Consider the following 17,806-nt stretch of genomic DNA (forward strand, 5'->3'; position numbering starts at 1 on the left):
TGCAAAAGACCGACGCGGAAGGTACGTGAGCACACAACCAATTAAAGAATGACAATTCAACAACATATTTTGGAGAGAATCCTGGAACAATAGAGCCTCATCCAAGATGTCCCCAGACACACGCGGAGGCTGTAATGAATCCAACCAGAGCGCTGCTTGGTGGGGGTGTGTGCAGCAGGGGTTGCATTAATTTTGGTCAATGCGTGCAGGGAAATCAGAGCTCTGGGGAAAGGGTAAAAAACAATTTGTCACTGCCAGAGCTGCGGAATTACAAAGCCAGGGCTGGAGTGATTCATTTCTCGCTCCTGGCTCCAAGCACCATAGTAGGATGCTTTTTTCTGCGCTCCAGTTAACGTGGCCAAACCCAGAATGTGCAGCATCTGAAATTGGGCCTTTTTCCAGAGTCATTTTTTCAACAGCAGTAATAAAAAATTTGTTAGGCAGCTGGGTAGCACTGCAGAACTTAGCTGCGACCAGCCACACAAGGTAATTTATAATGCTGGCTCTCTGGTAAGCCAGGGGTTTCGAGAGCAGCCAGTTCGATGGTGGATGTGGCAGGGGAGGGATGACTGACCAGTCTCTGCGGCTTTGTTTCTGTGAAACTGCTGAGAGCCTTAGCACCGCATTTTCCCAGACGTTTCCAATCTGTGCTTCTTCCGACCTGGAACTGGCTGATGGGCCTGAAGATGAAGACGGCTCGAGAGTCACAAGAGCCAGCCCAGACGCAAGGCGTCAGGAGTTCCCACCCTTTATTTGACTGTCGCAAAACCACTGCAACCTTCTAATAAATGCAAATGGGTCTCTCATGCGCCGGGAGAGAAGTGGGCGGCGCCTGCGCAGGCCCCATTGTGAGCTGCAGAGCCAGGGCTGAGCAGCGCCACCGGAAATGCAGGGATGGCCACGGAGCCGGCAGTCGGAGCTATTGAGAAGGTGATGAATGGGACTTTCAGGATGCTCCCCTACTCGTAGAGGCTAGGAAGCTGGCAACAGCATGAATAAGCATCAGTGTTTCAGCTACTGCCAGCGAGGAAGAGGGTTAGGGAAGAAAACGCTCCAGAGGTTATAGGGGAGGGGCATGAGCATAGCACTGTTCTAATATATGCCTTTCCAACAAGGAGGTTATTCAGAGACCCAGGCTGAGCTAGGGAGGGGGTGATGTTAGCGGGGCAGATGACCCTGTGTGTGGGGGCGGGGGGTACAGCGTGTGAGAGAGAGAGAGACGTGTCTGTCACGGAGAGTAGCGCATGCCCCTGGAGTCGGGGACGGAGTCGCAGGGTGGGACAGCAGGCTTCCCTCTGTGCACGATGCAGCTCAGGAGGGAACTGACTCTGAGGGAAGCACTAAGGGCTGGGCATGTGCACGGGGACTGGGTACACACATGTATGTTACACAGCCATGGGAAGCTTTGCACCTGCCCCATGCTTGGCGATTCCCTGGGACAGCTGCCTGCTTTGGGTGCCTGAAAGGGAAACACAGATCCTTCCTCCTGGGCCCCGCAAGGGGAGTTAAAGGGCACCATGGATTTTCCAATCCTTGTTTAAAACATGTTTGTAATTTTCAAGCCTACAGTGACAGCATGACCTGCACAGGCTAGTACAGGGCTGACAAGATCTGTTCACACTGAGCTCCTTCCACAGGGCTTCTAGGCTTTCTACAAACCCCCATCCTCACAGCTGCCAGCCAGCTAAGGAAACGCCGTCTCCACTGGACACATGAGGAAACAGGCATGGAGCGTGAACAGTCACACAGCAAGGTCAAATGCTGCACTCAGCCACCTTTGTGCCAGCCAGTGAAATTGCTGGGGTTGTGCTGACCCAAACTTAACCCTAGGCATTCCCATCACTCAGCCCTATGCTTGTTGCTGTTTCACTGACCACATGCACCTGAGCCACCCCCAGCAGCTTGCAGAGAAGTTATGCACGAGTTCCCAAAGGCAGGATTTACCCGGCTCCTCTTGTTCACCCACTGAGTGCCAAATCACTTTCACCTGGCCTGCAACGTGCCCTGCTAGTCACGTCACTCTGAATCTGGCTCAGTGATGCCCACAGGAGCTGCACCCTCTCACATCCAGACTGGAGTCAGCCCTTTCACCTGGCCTGCAACGTGCCCTGCTAGTCACGTCACTCTGAATCTGGCTCAGTGATCCCCACAGGAGCTGCACCCTCTCACACCCAGACTGGAGTCAGCCCTTTCACCTGGCCTGCAATGTGCCCTGCTAGTCACGTCACTCTGAATCTGGCTCAGAGATCCTCACAGGAGCTGCACCCTCTCACACCCAGACTGGAGTCAGCCCCTGGTGCCTGTGTCAGACGCAAAAGCCCCTTTCCCACACTGGCCCGAGGAAGTGGTGGACTGGAGGCAGGAGATATCTTGGAGTTCCCTTTCTCCTGTGCACAGACAGAGCAGGGCGGCTCCATGAAAGCACGCCTGTCTGCAGTACAGATTGTCCTATAAAGGCTAGCCTGGCTCAGAGCAGAGCAGATTAGGGCCAGTCAGTGCTGGCACTGCAGCAATTGCTTTGGTCAGCTGCCAGCTCCCCAGGGAAGAAGATTTAAGTATTGGTCCCAACCTCCCCTCAGTGCTGCTGGGGTGTAGCAAGAAAATAGGGCCTTAAAGGAGCACCTCTGCGCACCGCACCATGCCAGAGGATTGCTGAATGGGGTCGGACACCTGGTAGCCAAGCAAGGACTGAAAGAAAAGGCTGGTTTGCATTTGTTCATCTCTTTGCCTGCCCTGCCAAGTTTCCTGTCTGTGCAATAAATACAGAGGGGCTTAGTATTAGAAACAGCAACCAGCAAACCTCCAGGGGTTCGGAAGTTCCACCCAGCAGCCAAAAATGCAGCTGCATGTCTTGTGCGCAGACTCTCCTAGGAGTTGTGGGGCGTCCTGCCTCTGCTGCTGTATTTTGGCACTTCCACTTCTAGATGTGCCCACAAGGTGCAAGGAAGTGGGATCAGGGAAAGGAGCCTAGTCCTCCCCAGCCTTCCTGGGTTCCTGTCAGTCTCTGGGGAAGATTCAGCTCAGTTCTTCTTAGACCCAAGCCAGCTGGCCAGTTTCTAATATTCATGAGGTGACCCAGAGACTTCCAACGCATTCTCCTTTAGTGCCAGCCCTGGCAGAGGGACTACGCAGAGCCGAGGAGTCATCCAGCTCAGAGCCACAGCCCCACCTCAGGGCCCGACAGAAAGCTGGAGATACACTAATCTCCTGGAGTCCCCAGTTGCCTGTGTTCATTTTCAGGACCATGACCGAACACCCGAGGCAGCCTGCTCAGCCCATGGAGCAGGGCCAGGAAGAGGGAGGGTCTTTGCATTGCCCTGCAGAAACCTCTCTCGCCAGCTGAGGAAGGAATCACATTTGACCAACTTCAGCCAGAGGACTGATGGTCACCTACCATGCAGAGCTGTGGAGAGGGTGTAAAGGGAAACCTGGTGTAGCCCTGGTGATCTAAGGACCTCTTGCACCCAGCGAGGGGGGAAGCACTGACAACACTACACTGAGCACAGATTCACCCTCCCCACTGCCAGCGAGGCTGTCGCGGCATGTGATGGAGCACACAGCAGGCTGCCAGTACATGTGGTACTCAGCCAGCCAGAGGCACCATCTGCAAAGCCTCTGAACAGCAGGGACACCTCTGGACATGACACCCGCCTGTCCCTGCGGCTCCAGGCGTGCTACAGAGCCAGGGAGGCAGCGCTTCCCTCCAGGACACCAGAAGCATGCTCACTGCTCCTTCTCTAGACAGACAGAAGCTGGACCGCAGAGACACATCCATCACGGGGCTGTCGGCTCCACTTGGGAGCTCTCGATAAATCTCACGCAGGAATGCCTCCAATTAGAGGCCACTAGAGCACACTTCGTTACAGGGCCGCATTCAACAGAAGTGGGCCAGTCTGGCTCATGCTCCAAAGGGATGTGCTGAGCAATGCATTCCACACACAACCCCGCCCGCCCTAAGCCTGACCAGCCCGCCCTGCACATTTTCTGAGTGGCTGCAGGGGTGCAAACAGAGAGCACAATTAACAAGTGCCACTCAGCTTCTTCTCCCAGTTAAAGCATCATCTCCCTGGGCATCTCCTCTCAGGGCACTTAGTCTCCAGAGCAGCACAGTCTGAGCGGGTGAAGCAGGGCTATGGACAATGTGACATCACTCTCAGATTCAAACACACCTTCCCCATCAGGGGAAACCTGTAAATCTTACGTCTTTAGTCCAGTCACTGAGATGCTGGCTCTCAATTCTCAGCCTCTGAACCCTCAGTATCAGCGGAGCGGTCTCTGCTCCTTGCAGTGGGTGGCAACCTCTACTCCTCCCGTCCCCTCCACACGCCCCAGACAGAGGGAGAATGCATGCTGATTGCATCAAGTCCTCATCCAGCGAGCGCAAAGGCAGTAGTGGGCCCTCTGAATCGGAAATGGAGAGCTCCTGTCAGGTCCCAGCTAGGCCACTCTGCTGAAAAGCACAGTACGACTGTTCCCCACCACCTATTTGCTAGAGCTCTGACCTGTCTATCAATGTCTCCAGGGAAGGGTCTCTCTCTGCTTGGGAGGTTACTCCACAGTCTCATGCGGCTTGGAAGTCAGGAACGGACAAGTCACACCAGAGTCTCGCATTGAGGGTCTCCAACCAGTTAAATCACATCTGAGAATCTAGAAAACCCTCGGTTCTAGCCTCAAAACTCTGCCTTGGCCCCAGGCTGTCATCTGAATACAAGCAACCTGTTCATGAAGTCAGCCCCAACCCATGTTATGTTACCACAGGCCTCATTTTATATGAAAGTCAAAGAGAAAACTGGCACAAGAGGAGTTTCATAGCCAACAACCCCTGCGGTGCGGCGATCCTGCCCAGGGCCGGCTCTAGCCATTTCACCGCCCCAAGCACGGCAGCACGCCGTGGGGGACGCTCTGCCGCTCGCCGGTCCTGCGGCTCCGGTGGATCTCCCACAGGCGTTCCTGCGGAGGGTCCGCTGGTCCCGTGGCTCTGGTGGATCTCCTCCAGCCGTGCCTGCGGATGCTCCACCGGAGCCGCAGGACCAGCGGAGCCTTTGCAGGAACGCTTGCGGGAGGTCCACCATAGCCGCCTGCTGCCCTCCCGGCAACCAGCAGAGCGCCCCCCACGGCATGCCGCCCCAAGCACACGCTTGGCGCGCTGTGGCCTGGAGCCAGCCCTGATCCTGCCAACCCCACTTACCCATTCGTCTTAAGGGCAAAGCATTTAGAGAATGCTAGGAGTGGCAGTCTCCCTTTGGCTCCTTGGAAACTTCTGGAATTTGTTTGAGTTTTATCAGATAGAGGCCTGAAGCTGGGGAGTTTGTGTTCCCAAAACGCTATTTTGATTGGTTTGTTAAAAACTAGTGGTTAGAACCAGAGTGCTGGGAGCCTGGATTCCTGGGTTCTGCACCAGGCTCACTCAGTGCCCGTTTACTCACCTGTACACTGGGGACAAGTAGATTCATAGATTGTAGGGCTGGAAGGGACCTCGAGAGATCATCGAGTCCAGTCCCCTGCCCTCATGGCAGGACCAAATACTGTCTAGACCATCCCTGATAGACATTTATCTAACCTACTCTTAAATATCTCCAGAGATGGAGATTCCACAACCTCCCTAGGCAATTTATTCCAGTGTTTAACTACCCTGACAGTTAGGAACTTTTTCCTAATGTCCAACCTAAATCTCCCTTGCTGCAGTTTAAGCCCATTGCTTCTTGTTCTATCATTAGAGGCTAAGGTGAACAAGTTTTCTCCCTCCTCCTGATGACACCCTTTTAGATACCTGAAAACTGCTATCATGTCCCCTCTCAGTCTTCTCTTTTCCAAACTAAATAAACCCAATTCTTTCAGCCTTCCTTCATAGGTCATGTTCTCAAGACCTTTAATCATTCTTGTTGCTCTTCTCTGGACCCTCTCCAATTTCTCCACATCTTTCTTGAAATGCGGTGCCCAGAACTGGACACAATACTCCAGTTGAGGCCTAACCAGCGCAGAGTAGAGCGGAAGAATGACTTCTCGTGTCTTGTTTACAACACACCTGTTAATGCATCCCAGAATCACGTTTGCTTTTTTTGCAACAGTATCACACTGTTGACTCATATTTAGCTTGTGGTCCACTATGACCCCTAGATCTCTTTCTGCCATACTCCTTCCTAGACAGTCTCTTCCCATTCTGTATGTGTGAAACTGATTGTTCCTTCCTAAGTGGAGCACTTTGCATTTGTCTTTATTGAACTTCATCCGGTTTACCTCAGACCATTTCTCCAATTTGTCCAGATCATTTTGAATTTTGACCCTGTCCTCCAAAGCAGTTGCAATCCCTCCCAGTTTGGTATCGTCTGCAAACTTAATAAGCGTACTTTCTATGCCAACATCTAAGTCGTTGACGAAGATATTGAACAGAGCCGGTCCCAAAACAGACCCCTGCGGAACCCCACTTGTTATACCTTTCCAGCAGGATTGGGAGCCATTAATAACTACTCTCTGAGTACGGTTATCCAGCCAGTTATGCACCCACCTTATAGTAGCCCCATCTAAATTGTATTTGCCTAGTTTATCGATAAGGATATCATGCGAGACCGTATCAAATGCCTTACTAAAGTCTAGGTATACCACATCCACCGCTTCTCCCTTATCCACAAGACTCGTTATCCTATCAAAGAAAGCTATCAGATTGGTTTGACACGATTTGTTCTTTACAAATCCATGCTGGCTATTCCCTATCACCTTACCACCTTCCAAGTGTTTGCAGATGATTTCTTTAATTACTTGCTCCATTATCTTCCCTGGCACAGAAGTTAAACTAACTGGTCTGTAGTTTCCTGGGTTGTTTATATTTCCCTTTTTATAGATGGGCACTATATTTGCCCTTTTCCAGTCTTCTGGAATGTCTCCCGTCTCCCATGATTTTCCAAAGATAATAGCTAGAGGCTCAGATACCTCCTCTATTAGCTCCTTGAGTATTCTAAGATGCAGTTCATCAGGCCCTGGTGACCTGCAGGCATCTAACTTTTCTAAGAGATTTTTATCTTGTTCTTTTTTTATTTTATCTTCCAAACTTACTCCCTTCCCATTAGCATTCACTATGTCAGGCATTCCTTCAGACTTGTCGGTGAAGACCGAAACAAAGAAGTCACTGAGCATCTCTGTCATTTCCAAGTCTCCTGTTACTGTTTCTCCCTCCTCACTGAGCAGTGGGCCTACCCTGTCCTTGGTCTTCCTCTTGCTTCTAATATATTGATAAAAAGTCTTCTTGTTTCCCTTTACTCCTGTAGCTAGTTTGAGCACATTTTGTGCCTTTGCCTCTCTAATCTTGCCCCTGCATTCCTGTGTTGTTTGCCTATATTCGTCCTTTGTAATTTGTCCTAGTTTCCATTTTTTATATGACTCCTTTTTATTTTTTACATCATGGAAGATCTCGTGGTCAAGCCAAGCTGGTCTTTTGCCACATTTTCTATCTTTCCTACCCAGCGGGCCCTTAATAGTGTCCCTTTGAAATACTGCCAGCTCTTCTCAGTACTACATTCGTGTATTCATTCATGTCTGTAAAGTGCCAGGAGATCGTTGGGGGTAGGTGCTCCAGCATGGGTGGGAGGTCAGCTCACTCTTCGCAAGACATGCAGGAAGTCCCCAAATTACTTTCCAAAGAGAAGCAGATGCTTGTGTAGCTGATAAAAATCCTAAGCCCTGCCCCACACAGAACTCCCGGCCGCAATGGGAATGACAGGTCTAAAAGCCGCAGAATTGGGCCCTTCATGTAAAAAGCAGAAGAAATAAAGCCAAGGAAGTTCCTCTCCCTCTTACCTCTCCTGCCACAAAGAACAGCAGCGGCGCCTCCTCCTCTTTGGCTTTGTACTTGGCAATGATTTTTTCTGCTATCGGCTGAATCAGTTGTTTAGCTGCCTCCGACTCCCCATCATCCTCTGAATCTGCAGGGCACGGACAGCGGGAGAGAAAAAGGCAACACAAGAGGGAGGTTACAATCGAATGGATCCAAAGACACTGTGTTACGGGAGGCTTTATTCTATAGAGAAAACAGGAGCCAGAACACGTGGCAGCAACTTCAAAGCCAATGTGGCCTTGTAGCAATTAGGGAGCAGCTGAAATGTACTTTCATGTGAGCCTGGGAAATAAATCCTACCAGCGGAGCAACTCCTGCCCCCAAAACATTGCAGCATTTGCTCTCTTGCAGCGCAGGGCCAAACACACATGGAGAAGCTAGTCAGCCATTTGAAGAGCAGAGAGCACGCTGACCTGACACTGTCTATCCACCTTGGGACGACTGCTCAGGCACTTGCCCACTTGTGAGTCTCTACAGCAACAGCCCTATGGAACGAGCTGGGATTTGGCAGAGGTGCAGTGGAAAGGGATGAGAACATCAATCCAACGCCAGCCACGAATGAAGTACCAATGCTTGGTTGGAAGGAAGAGACACACCATGTCCTTGAGCAGCAGCTAGATGAAAAGATCTTGATGTGGGGCAGCTTTCAGCATCAAAACCAAGGAAAAAACAGCCCCACCATAAACTCCCCCAGACATGCCTCTTGGTAACTGTGCCACCACCAAGCTCTCAGCCAGCACAAGACTGACCCTCCAGCTGCTATGAACCTGGTGGGAGGTGATGCTGAGAGAACACCCACCCCACCACAGCAGGGAGCTCTGCCTGCCCTTGAACGGAGACATGGCCCACCAGATACAGCTTCTCTGCTCCCCCGGTTCCCTTGCTTGTTTAAACAGCGAACAGCTTCCAGAGCTATCATCTGCCATGTCTCTGTGTGAGAGAGCGATGGGGGTGGACTGTGATTGATTTTCTACACACAAACTCTACTGGCTAAACTCCAACTCAGCTCTCTGTGCTGTGGCCAACCTACCCCATAAACTTGTCACTTGTTCATAACTGATGCTCCGTTGAGCCAAATGCTGCAGCCTAGAACCCCTCCCCCAAAGGCCTAGAGATCCCAGCCCTTTCTCCAGAGCCTGAAGCCGCCCAGAGGGTCCTATTATTTAGGGGGTATCACCCTCCTCCAGAGTTGAATCATTAAGCTATAGGATCATAAAATAAACCACAGTCGCTGCTATCCAGATGCCCCCAAATGAGGGATTCTCTGTTTCAAAACACTGGTAAATCTAACTGATTTGGGGACTTTCAAAAAGAGGGCGTCTAATGACTGGAGCCAGGCGCTGAGGGAACTGACTCTTGCGTTCTTTTCCTAACGATGCCACTGACCTGCTATGTATCCTTGGTCAAATCTCTTCGCTGTTCTGTGCTTCATTTATCTGTCTGTAAAATGTGGAGTTAATTTCCTGCTTTGCAGGATGTTCACTTAATGAGTGTTCAGAGAGTGTCTGGAGAGGCTTGGATGGAGAGTGCTAGCACAGTATTCATTAAATAGAGCAGAAACTGCTCCTAAAATGCTGGGTATGTGAAAGGACGTGGGATGTCTCTGTAAATACCACCTCTTCCCTGGAACTGCTAGAGCGACAATTGCATTGTGCATGGCAACCTCAGTCTGGGCCAGTAGTTCTCAACCCGCACACAGCTGTGGTCCATGTGACAGCCATACAGGTTGTGTATGTATATTGTGTGGATGTGGTTCACAGAACACAGAGAGCTGTATATGCGGCCCACAATGGTAAATAGGTTGAGATACACTGGTCTAGGCAATACCTGGAGACTAAGAAGATTCACTTAAATAAGAAAAACAACGAGGAGTCCAGTGGCGCCTTAAAGACTAACAGATTTATTTGGGCATAAGCTTTTGTGGGTAAAACACCACTTCTTCAGTTAAATTAGAAAATTCAGTGGGTTGAATTTAGGATCCTTGTCTGCTCTGATGCCTGCTAACCAGCCTCGATTTCCACCCGGCACTCTTATATCCTGTAAGGATAATCAGGGTGTTCGACAGTGATTATGTGCAGTGCCACACAGAGCTGCCTGCCACCGCAGGATTGTGGCATGATATTGCAATAGCATGGTTGGGTTATTCTGTCCCATGGCAGGTGGAGGAAATCACATCTAGAAGACCGGAGGCTGAGCATCCCCTAGCACTTCACGGGGAGCCCCCAATCTCCATCAGGGAGTCTCCTCTCCGCACATAGTTTGCCGTCAGATGCTAGACAAACTTTACTCAGAGCAAGATAAAAATAACTTCCGAGGTGTGTGTCTGTGCAGTGACAGCCTCACCCACACAGAGCCCATCAAGCTATTCCTCCCAGCAAGGAGGCAGGAAAAAGAGCGGGGGTCAGAGGGGTTTTCGCTCTGCACTCACGTCCATGCTGGGCTCTACTGAATAAATAATCAGGGTCAAAAGCAAGGCTGCAAAGGAAAAAAGTGAAGGTACAAAAGCCATATGATTAATGCTATGGAAAAGCATGCTCTCCATGACAAAGGGCATGGGAAGAAGCAGGGAACTTACTACAACACTAACTTCATTTAGGGACAGGACAGAAAATATCAGAATACCACTATACAGATCCATGGCACACCCACACTTTGAATACTGTGGGCAGTTCTGGTCGCCCCATCTCCAAAAAGATGTAGTGGAACTGGACAAGATTCAGAAAAGGGCAACAAAGATCAAGGGTATGGAATGGCTTCCGCACAAGGAAAGACTAAAAAGGTGATGGCTGTTCAGCAGAGAAAAGGGGGAACATGACAGAGATCTATAAAACCATGAATGGCCTGGGAAAAAGGTGAATAGAAGTGTTAATTACCCTTTTCCACAATACAAAAACCAGGGGTCACCTGATGAAATTAATAGACAGCAGGTTTAATACAAACAAGAGGAAATACTTTTTCACACAGCGCACAGTTAACTTGTGGAACTCATTGCCATGGGATGCTGTGATGGCCACAAGTATAACTGGGTTCACAAATTACTCAGTAAGTTCAGGCAGGATAGGTCCAACACTGGCTATTAACCAAAATGGTCAAGGATGCAACCCCATGCTCGGGGCAACCCTAAACCTGAGTGCCAATAGCTGGAAGGGGAAGACAGAGTGGATCTCTCCAAAAATATCCTGTTCCTTACATTCGTCCTGAAGCTCTGGTACTGGCCGCTGTCAGAGACGGGATACTGGGCAAGATGGACCATTGGTCTGACCCAATATGACCGTTCTTATCTCTGCCCCAGAGGAGGAGAGAACTATGATCAGTGACTCTACCCCTCCCTGATCGTTCCAGCAGGTTTGTGGTCTGATCGCTTTGAGCAGAGGTAGATCAAACCAAAATGTATTTGTCATTACCCAAGGAAGTTCTTTTGGGATACTGTGACCCAAAGGCACCCTCCACATGCTTGATCCTGCAGGCAATAAAATTCAGATACAAATAATACCCTAGGGGATGGAGTTTGTTTGTACAAAATACATCATAGCACACCCCATCCCACATGTACAGCTCCCTCTCACACACACAAACACAGTATAGAATAGCCCTGGAACCTGTTTGCTGTTTAAACAAGAATCCAGCCAAGTGCCACAAACAGAGAGAGATCAGCATTATTTGCAGAATCGCAACTGTAAGGGAAGAAGCCAGGTGTAGCTCAACCGTATGTTCTAACACAGTGGTTCTCAGACTTTTGTACTGATGATCCCTTTCACATAGCAAGCCTGTGAATGCAATCTCCCTTATAAATTAAAAACACTGGTTTATATATTTAACTCCATTATAAATGCTGGCGGCAAAGCGGGGTTTGGGGTGGAGGCTGACAGCTCGTGACCCCCCATGTAATAACCTCGTGACCCCCTGAGGGTCCCAACCCCTAATTTGAGAACCTCTGTTCTAATGGCTCCTAGCACTATGCCTGTCATGCTGAATCTCACATGTGGGTTTCTTTGGGGGGTGGGAGTGTCCTTTCTGAAGGAGCCCCATTTTCATGGATTGGGGTGAACACAGGGTTTTGGGGAGGGCAAGATAATCCTTGGTCTGCACATCTACCACTCTCTATGCCTGGTCCAGTCTAGAGGATGTTAGCACTGCTACCCCTAGTCCTGCTTGGAACACACCTTGGGTTCACGTGCACAAGAGACTGGGATGGTTCACAAGTATGGTCAGCACCACACAGCTGCCCTTGCTCAGAGCAAAGGCTGCCCATGCACCACTGAGGAGCTAGCGTAGACAATGTGCTGACACTGAGGCTGCAGCCTTGAAACCTGGCTTCTCCACATAGTCCCATAATGCTCCTGCCACCCCTTCCAGTGACCACTGTGCACAGTGTCCCCTGGAGTCTGCTGCAGCTTTGGAGACTTGACGCTCCCGAGGTTTCTGCTCCATAAAGGTGCAAGAAGCACATGGATCACTGTGATGCATTTCCAGTGCTGCAAACACTGATTTCCACGGCTCTCACAGGAACGCTTGAATCGTACAGCACCTCTCCAAAGGCACATTGCTACTTCTATAAACCCTGGCTTCTGGAAGCTGTGCTGGGAACTATGGGATAGGTACCCATAATGCCCTGGCTCGTGCAAAGCCGAACAGGATGGCTGGCACAGACACTGCTTTGGGTGTGGGCGTGTGTGTGAGAGAGAGAGAGAGAAAGAGAGAGATCTAGTACCTTGCTGACTCTACTGCCAAGGAGAACTTCACACTGAACAGCATCCCACAGATAGCTCTTCCGAAGAGACACCCCACCCCCACCTGATGAAACCCCAAGAATAAGTGAAGGAATTAAAGAAAGAAAGAAATCAACAGCGCTCCATACCTACAAAGAGAACGAGGCAAGGGCCCTCATTCAGCTGGACAGCATTGGAGTCTGTCAGCTCCAGCACAGGCTTGGGATGCCAGGGGAACTCTCGGCATTCAGTGTCATTCAGTACTTCCACCCGCCCCTGCCGCGTGATCACGTCTCCCTTGGCGTCCAGGACGATAAGCGTGGGGATGCCTGCGGCAGAGGAAGAACAAAGGGATGGCTCAGGCACAACAATAACCAAATGGGGAGGAGGAAGGAGGCTGGGGAGCTGATGAGACAAGAGTTTGTATTCACGTCTGTCATTCTGGTGGTGAAACAAATGCTATCTCGTGTTTCTACAGCACCTTTTGCTCCCAAAGTGAGGGAGTGCAGGCTAGAGTCTGGGAGTCAGGACTCCTGGGTTCTATGTCTGACCCTGCAAGGGGAGTGTAGTCTAGCGCTCAAAGCAGGAAAGCTAGGGGGCAGGACTCCTGGGTTCTGTCCTCACTCTGCCACTGATTTTCCACATGTACTTGAGGACACGTCATTAGGACTTTGGTGGATCTGGTCGCTGCTCAGCAAGACAGATAAAAATCCCACACAGGGATCTTTCCTGCCAGGCTTCTTTAAAGTTTGTAAAGTGCTTTCAGATCCTTGGGTGAACGGTGCTACATATGTTATGTACAGGAACTGTTGAGCTGCACCTCAAATGCAACCACCTCTGGGGTAGATTATGGCAGCTCAGGGCCTGCTCCACAGCCCAAAGAAATCCACGAGTGTCTTTCCATTGACTTCAATGGGCTATGGCCGTGCTGTGCATAGCAGCCCTACACAACATCTATGGAGGAAGTTGGGTGCAATTATTTCCATTATAAATCCTTACAATTCAGTGGCCATTAACTTATCAAACTAGGCTCTGGGATAAGTGGCATTGCAAGGCCTCAGAAAGTCACAGTCCTTAAGGTGTTTGAAGATAATCTGTTCAGTCATCGTAACAGACTATGGCTGCGTCCCAAAATAACACACACGCGACTGGGTTTAGATGCTCTTGCGTTCTCACAAACTTCAGACTGTGCCTCAGTAATGTACGCTGCTGACATTTACAATGTGACAAAACATCTGATGTCTGAGAAGCAGCTGCATAGCGGGAACTATATTAGCTTAATACGGATTTTTACTATGGATCCCCACTGAGCAGAGAGAGAACACACTTCCCGCCCCCCTGCAGCGAGGCAGCGCAGTCCTGAAAGGACTTCAGCTCATAAAGCCTCAATGCATTATTTGTATTTATTAATGCCATGACCAACGTTTTCTTAGCTGTGGGACCTCTATCACGGGCCCTTGCCTCTGGGGAGCTGGAATGCAGCACAGGGAACAGCAGTGAATGTTCTAAAGCTTCGCTGACAAGAATATGCCAGAGGAGACCTTCCAGCAGAGGCCAGAATTAAAGAGAACTAGGGACAAAAGCACTGTGCCAAACATGACAGCAGCACAGGTGGGACGTGAAGGTACATGACAAGGCTTTTAAAGGGGAAACTATTTATTTAGAGCCATCCCCTGACTTTTCTTCCTAACTCTTTGTTCTCCATATCAGGCCATTGTCTCCCCGCTGCTACTCTCCCAGCTCCACTGGGACAGTGAACAGGCAAAGGGGAACAGTCAGGCTGAGGCCACCACCTGCTTCCCAGCTGTTACGGAGCATTGCTTCCTTCATGTAGGGCCAGCATAAAGCTCTCCCACAATGCCCCACTCCAACATGGCACGTCTAGGTAGCTCCTGGGATCGAAGCGGCAGTTCACAGGCGCGAGAAGCCAGAGCTGTTCACTATTTCATAGATTACAAATATATTTCACAGGCAATCATTTCACATTTCATCATTCCACAGCTGACCACTAGGCTATTCGAAATACTCGCCCAATGGACTTGCACATTAAATGCTACCTGTGCATGGTTCCCTCCAACAGTTGCTTGTTGTGCAAACTTAAACCCTGCGCAGCAGCGTTAGTGGTTATTTGTATCACCAGAGCACCGAAGGCCCCCACTGTCCACACAGAAGGAAAAGACAGCCCCTGCCCCAGAGAGCTTACAGTCTAGGAGAGCAGTGGTGGATTCAGCAAGCAGACGGGAGCACCCAGCAATTGAGAGAGGACTGGGTGCTATACGCAATGGTTCCAGGCCCCAGCTGCCTAGCTTCGTTAATCCCAATAGCTAAAATGGTTAAAAGAACAACTCCTTCCCCTCCCCCAATCCTTCTTTTCCTGCATTATTGCCACACACTGAAGGAACCTGTTACGACCAATCTGACTTGCATCATTTATGCTGTTGGTTCTGCTCAGGCGGTGGAATGAGGCTGTTCGGCGTAGTCTGTATCGTGTTGGTTTATAGTCACTTTTGCTTTTAGTTCCTCAGAGCAGAGGGAGCAGAAAGTTCATCCTGGAGGCATCACTTGTATGGAGACTGATTTCACTGTCCGGGACTCTGGCTCTGGAGGTAGTGAAAGTGCTGGTCACTTGCCAAGGACCAGTCTCACCAGGCGCTGAATGCCCTCAACTCCCACTGAAGCTAATGCCAATGGCAGGTGCTCAGCACCTTGCAGGATTGAGTCCCAAGCATAGGGGAGTGGGATGAGAGCCTGTCCCACACGTGGCTGCAGCCCCTTTCTAAGCCCGATGGGAAAATGTTTTACTGGGGGAGGGGGAACCACAGTTCTCATGAAGAGGCTGCCGACAGACTGATGGTACGAATTCCCAGAGTGAAGGCTGAGAACTGTCATTGTGTTACAGAAACAGGCCGTGCAACTCTCGGCTTTCCCTGCTCTCAGGCATTGTTTCGGCAGACTGTGATTTACGAGCTGGGTGTGATTGCAGCAAAAGGAAACGCGGAATCCCCCTTGGGTGGGATGAGTTCCTTCTTGGCCACAGCCACAAACGCTATCAGGAGAGTGTCACTATCAATCTTGCAGGGGCCCAGCTTCCCTTCCCATGGCTCTGTCCTGAGTAACTTACACAGCGCTGGGCTCATTTCACAGCCCTTTTTAGTTCCACACCCAAAGTGGGTGAAACTTTCACAGCGAAACCTGAAACTCACTTCACTGAGTCTCTACACATTCCATGCAGCCTGATCAAACTCATTGAAATGTAACGAGGCCAAATGCAGTCCTGAAATGCTCCCTGCTGCTCTCCAGCCGTCTCCAATGTAAGGCTGAGACCAGTCTTTTGCCACTTGATGACCTTGGCCCAAGATCAAAATTATACTTTCCTCTTCGCCCCTGGTGTCAGTTTCCGAAGTCTCAAAGACCAAACTCAAGCTGAACAGGTGGTATTTTGCTGAAGCAGTAGTATCCCAAGCTAGCTAAGAGAAGTATAGTCACTAGTAGTGTGCTTTGCTCTTTGAAAGTTAGCTATCTTCACCTCAGGATGAAAGATGCATCAGCTTGCAAGGGAATAGCGTGTCTGCAAAAACTAGGGTGACCAGACAGCAAATGTGAAAAATCAGGACAAGGGTGGGAGGTAATAGGAACCTATATAAGAAAAAGACCCAAAAATCGGGATTGTCCCTATAAAATTGGGACATCTGGTCACCCTAGCAAAAACAGGAGGGAAGGGAGATCCCCTAACACGCTGGTGCTTGCCTGCAGATCTCTGTGGCAGGAAACCTGGAACCCAGCCCCGCTCTTCACTGAAATTAATGGCAAAATGCCTTACTGAACTCCAACAGTGCAGGAGCAGAACTTTGATTGGCTGTTCCTTCTGCTACAGGACTGCTATCACATGTTACTCCTTTGATCAATTCTTACCTTGGGGAGTGGGGAGAACACACACTTCCCTACACCAGGGAAAGTGGGAGAGTCCGATAAATGTATATAGCCAAACAAACCCAGCCAAATTCATCCTTGATCACAGACATTTCCTGGAAGCCAAGAGAGCTGCATCAAGAATGTCCCAACATTCTGGAACTAATATAGGGTGACCAGATAGCAAGTGTGAAAAATCAGGACAGGGGTGGGGGTAATAGGAGCCTATATAAGAAAAAGCCCCCAAATCAGGACTGTCCGTATAAAATCAGGACATCTGGTCACCCTAAACTAATATGGGATCCTGCTAATCATGATGGTATTTTGGGGGATGAGGGAGGGAAGGTTCTGGTGCTAAGGTAAAGGTGTATGATTCTCCACACAACTGAATGGTTGGGAAAGGTCAGTCTTACAGGGAAAGGCTGGTGGGAAGTCTATTAAGACAAGCACTTGGAAATGAAGTAAAAAAACCTCCTGACAATTGTTAACAGATTTTTTTTCTCCCACGGATTAGTGCACTTAAGTTTCTGTGGATGCAGCTTTATAGATCTTTTAATTCATCCCGCCTGGCTGAAGCAGATGTGTTAAAGAAGAAGTCTTCCTGGAGGTTACAAGCACATATTTAATTTCTACAAAAGTCCTGCAAAAACAGAAAAGTTCTGCTCCTAGTCCCCAGGGCAAAGGGCGCTGTACCCCCTACTGCGCTGGATTGCTCACTCAGGTCCAACTGGCCTTTGCCCTTCTACAAAGTCTAGCCAAATGTTTTATTCAGCGGAGCATTTTCAAATGTCTGCATACACATGGCGTATGGACTCTGAGTGGGAGAGTGTTTATTGGCACAAAGCTATGTTGTGGGACAGGACTGGAATCCCTACCCGCAAGTGGTATTTGAAAACAGGCTCATTGTCAGAAACTCAAACAGAGGTTGGATTTAGACTCCAAAAGACCAGTTTCAGCCCTGGTGGAAGTCAGTGCAACTTCAGTGCATTCAATGGACTTTTATCTTTTTACAAAGGGCTGGATTTAGACAGTCTTAATGATTCAGGACAAATTATCAAAAAATGCAGCTTAATTGAAAAAACTGACTTAGAGGATTGGCAGTGCAATACAGAGCCTTTGATTTCTAAGAGCCAAATTCACCCCTGTGTAAAACAAAGTGAAGTAAATGAAGTCATACTAGAGATTTGCTCCAAATTATCAATGCAAATCCAGCCAGAGTGGTAGTGACTGGAAGTTGTTACTGCCTGACAGCTGTTCAGTGATCTGAGATCTCACTCCAGCACTTCATAAGATTCACCCTCACAACTAGCCCCCAAATACTAACAGAAAGCCCCAGAGACTGAAGAGCCCTGGGCATTAT

At 49.6% G+C, this 17,806-nt stretch overlaps 1 protein-coding gene across 1 annotated transcript in view; it reads right to left on the minus strand.

The window, feature by feature from the left end:
• Positions 1–17,806, minus strand: part of NXN (nucleoredoxin) — a 114,190-nt gene that overhangs the window by 6,729 nt on the left and 89,655 nt on the right. The window contains exons 6-7 of the mRNA XM_032785425.2: positions 12,687–12,866; positions 7,792–7,916 (exon numbers count right to left, since the gene is read on the minus strand). Coding sequence (XP_032641316.1) covers positions 7,792–7,916; positions 12,687–12,866 — 305 coding nt within the window. The remainder of the gene's footprint in view (positions 1–7,791; positions 7,917–12,686; positions 12,867–17,806) is intronic.

The sequence above is a fragment of the Chelonoidis abingdonii genome, chromosome 20 (assembly GCF_003597395.2).
Source record: "Chelonoidis abingdonii isolate Lonesome George chromosome 20, CheloAbing_2.0, whole genome shotgun sequence".
Classification (NCBI taxonomy): domain Eukaryota; kingdom Metazoa; phylum Chordata; order Testudines; family Testudinidae; genus Chelonoidis; species Chelonoidis abingdonii.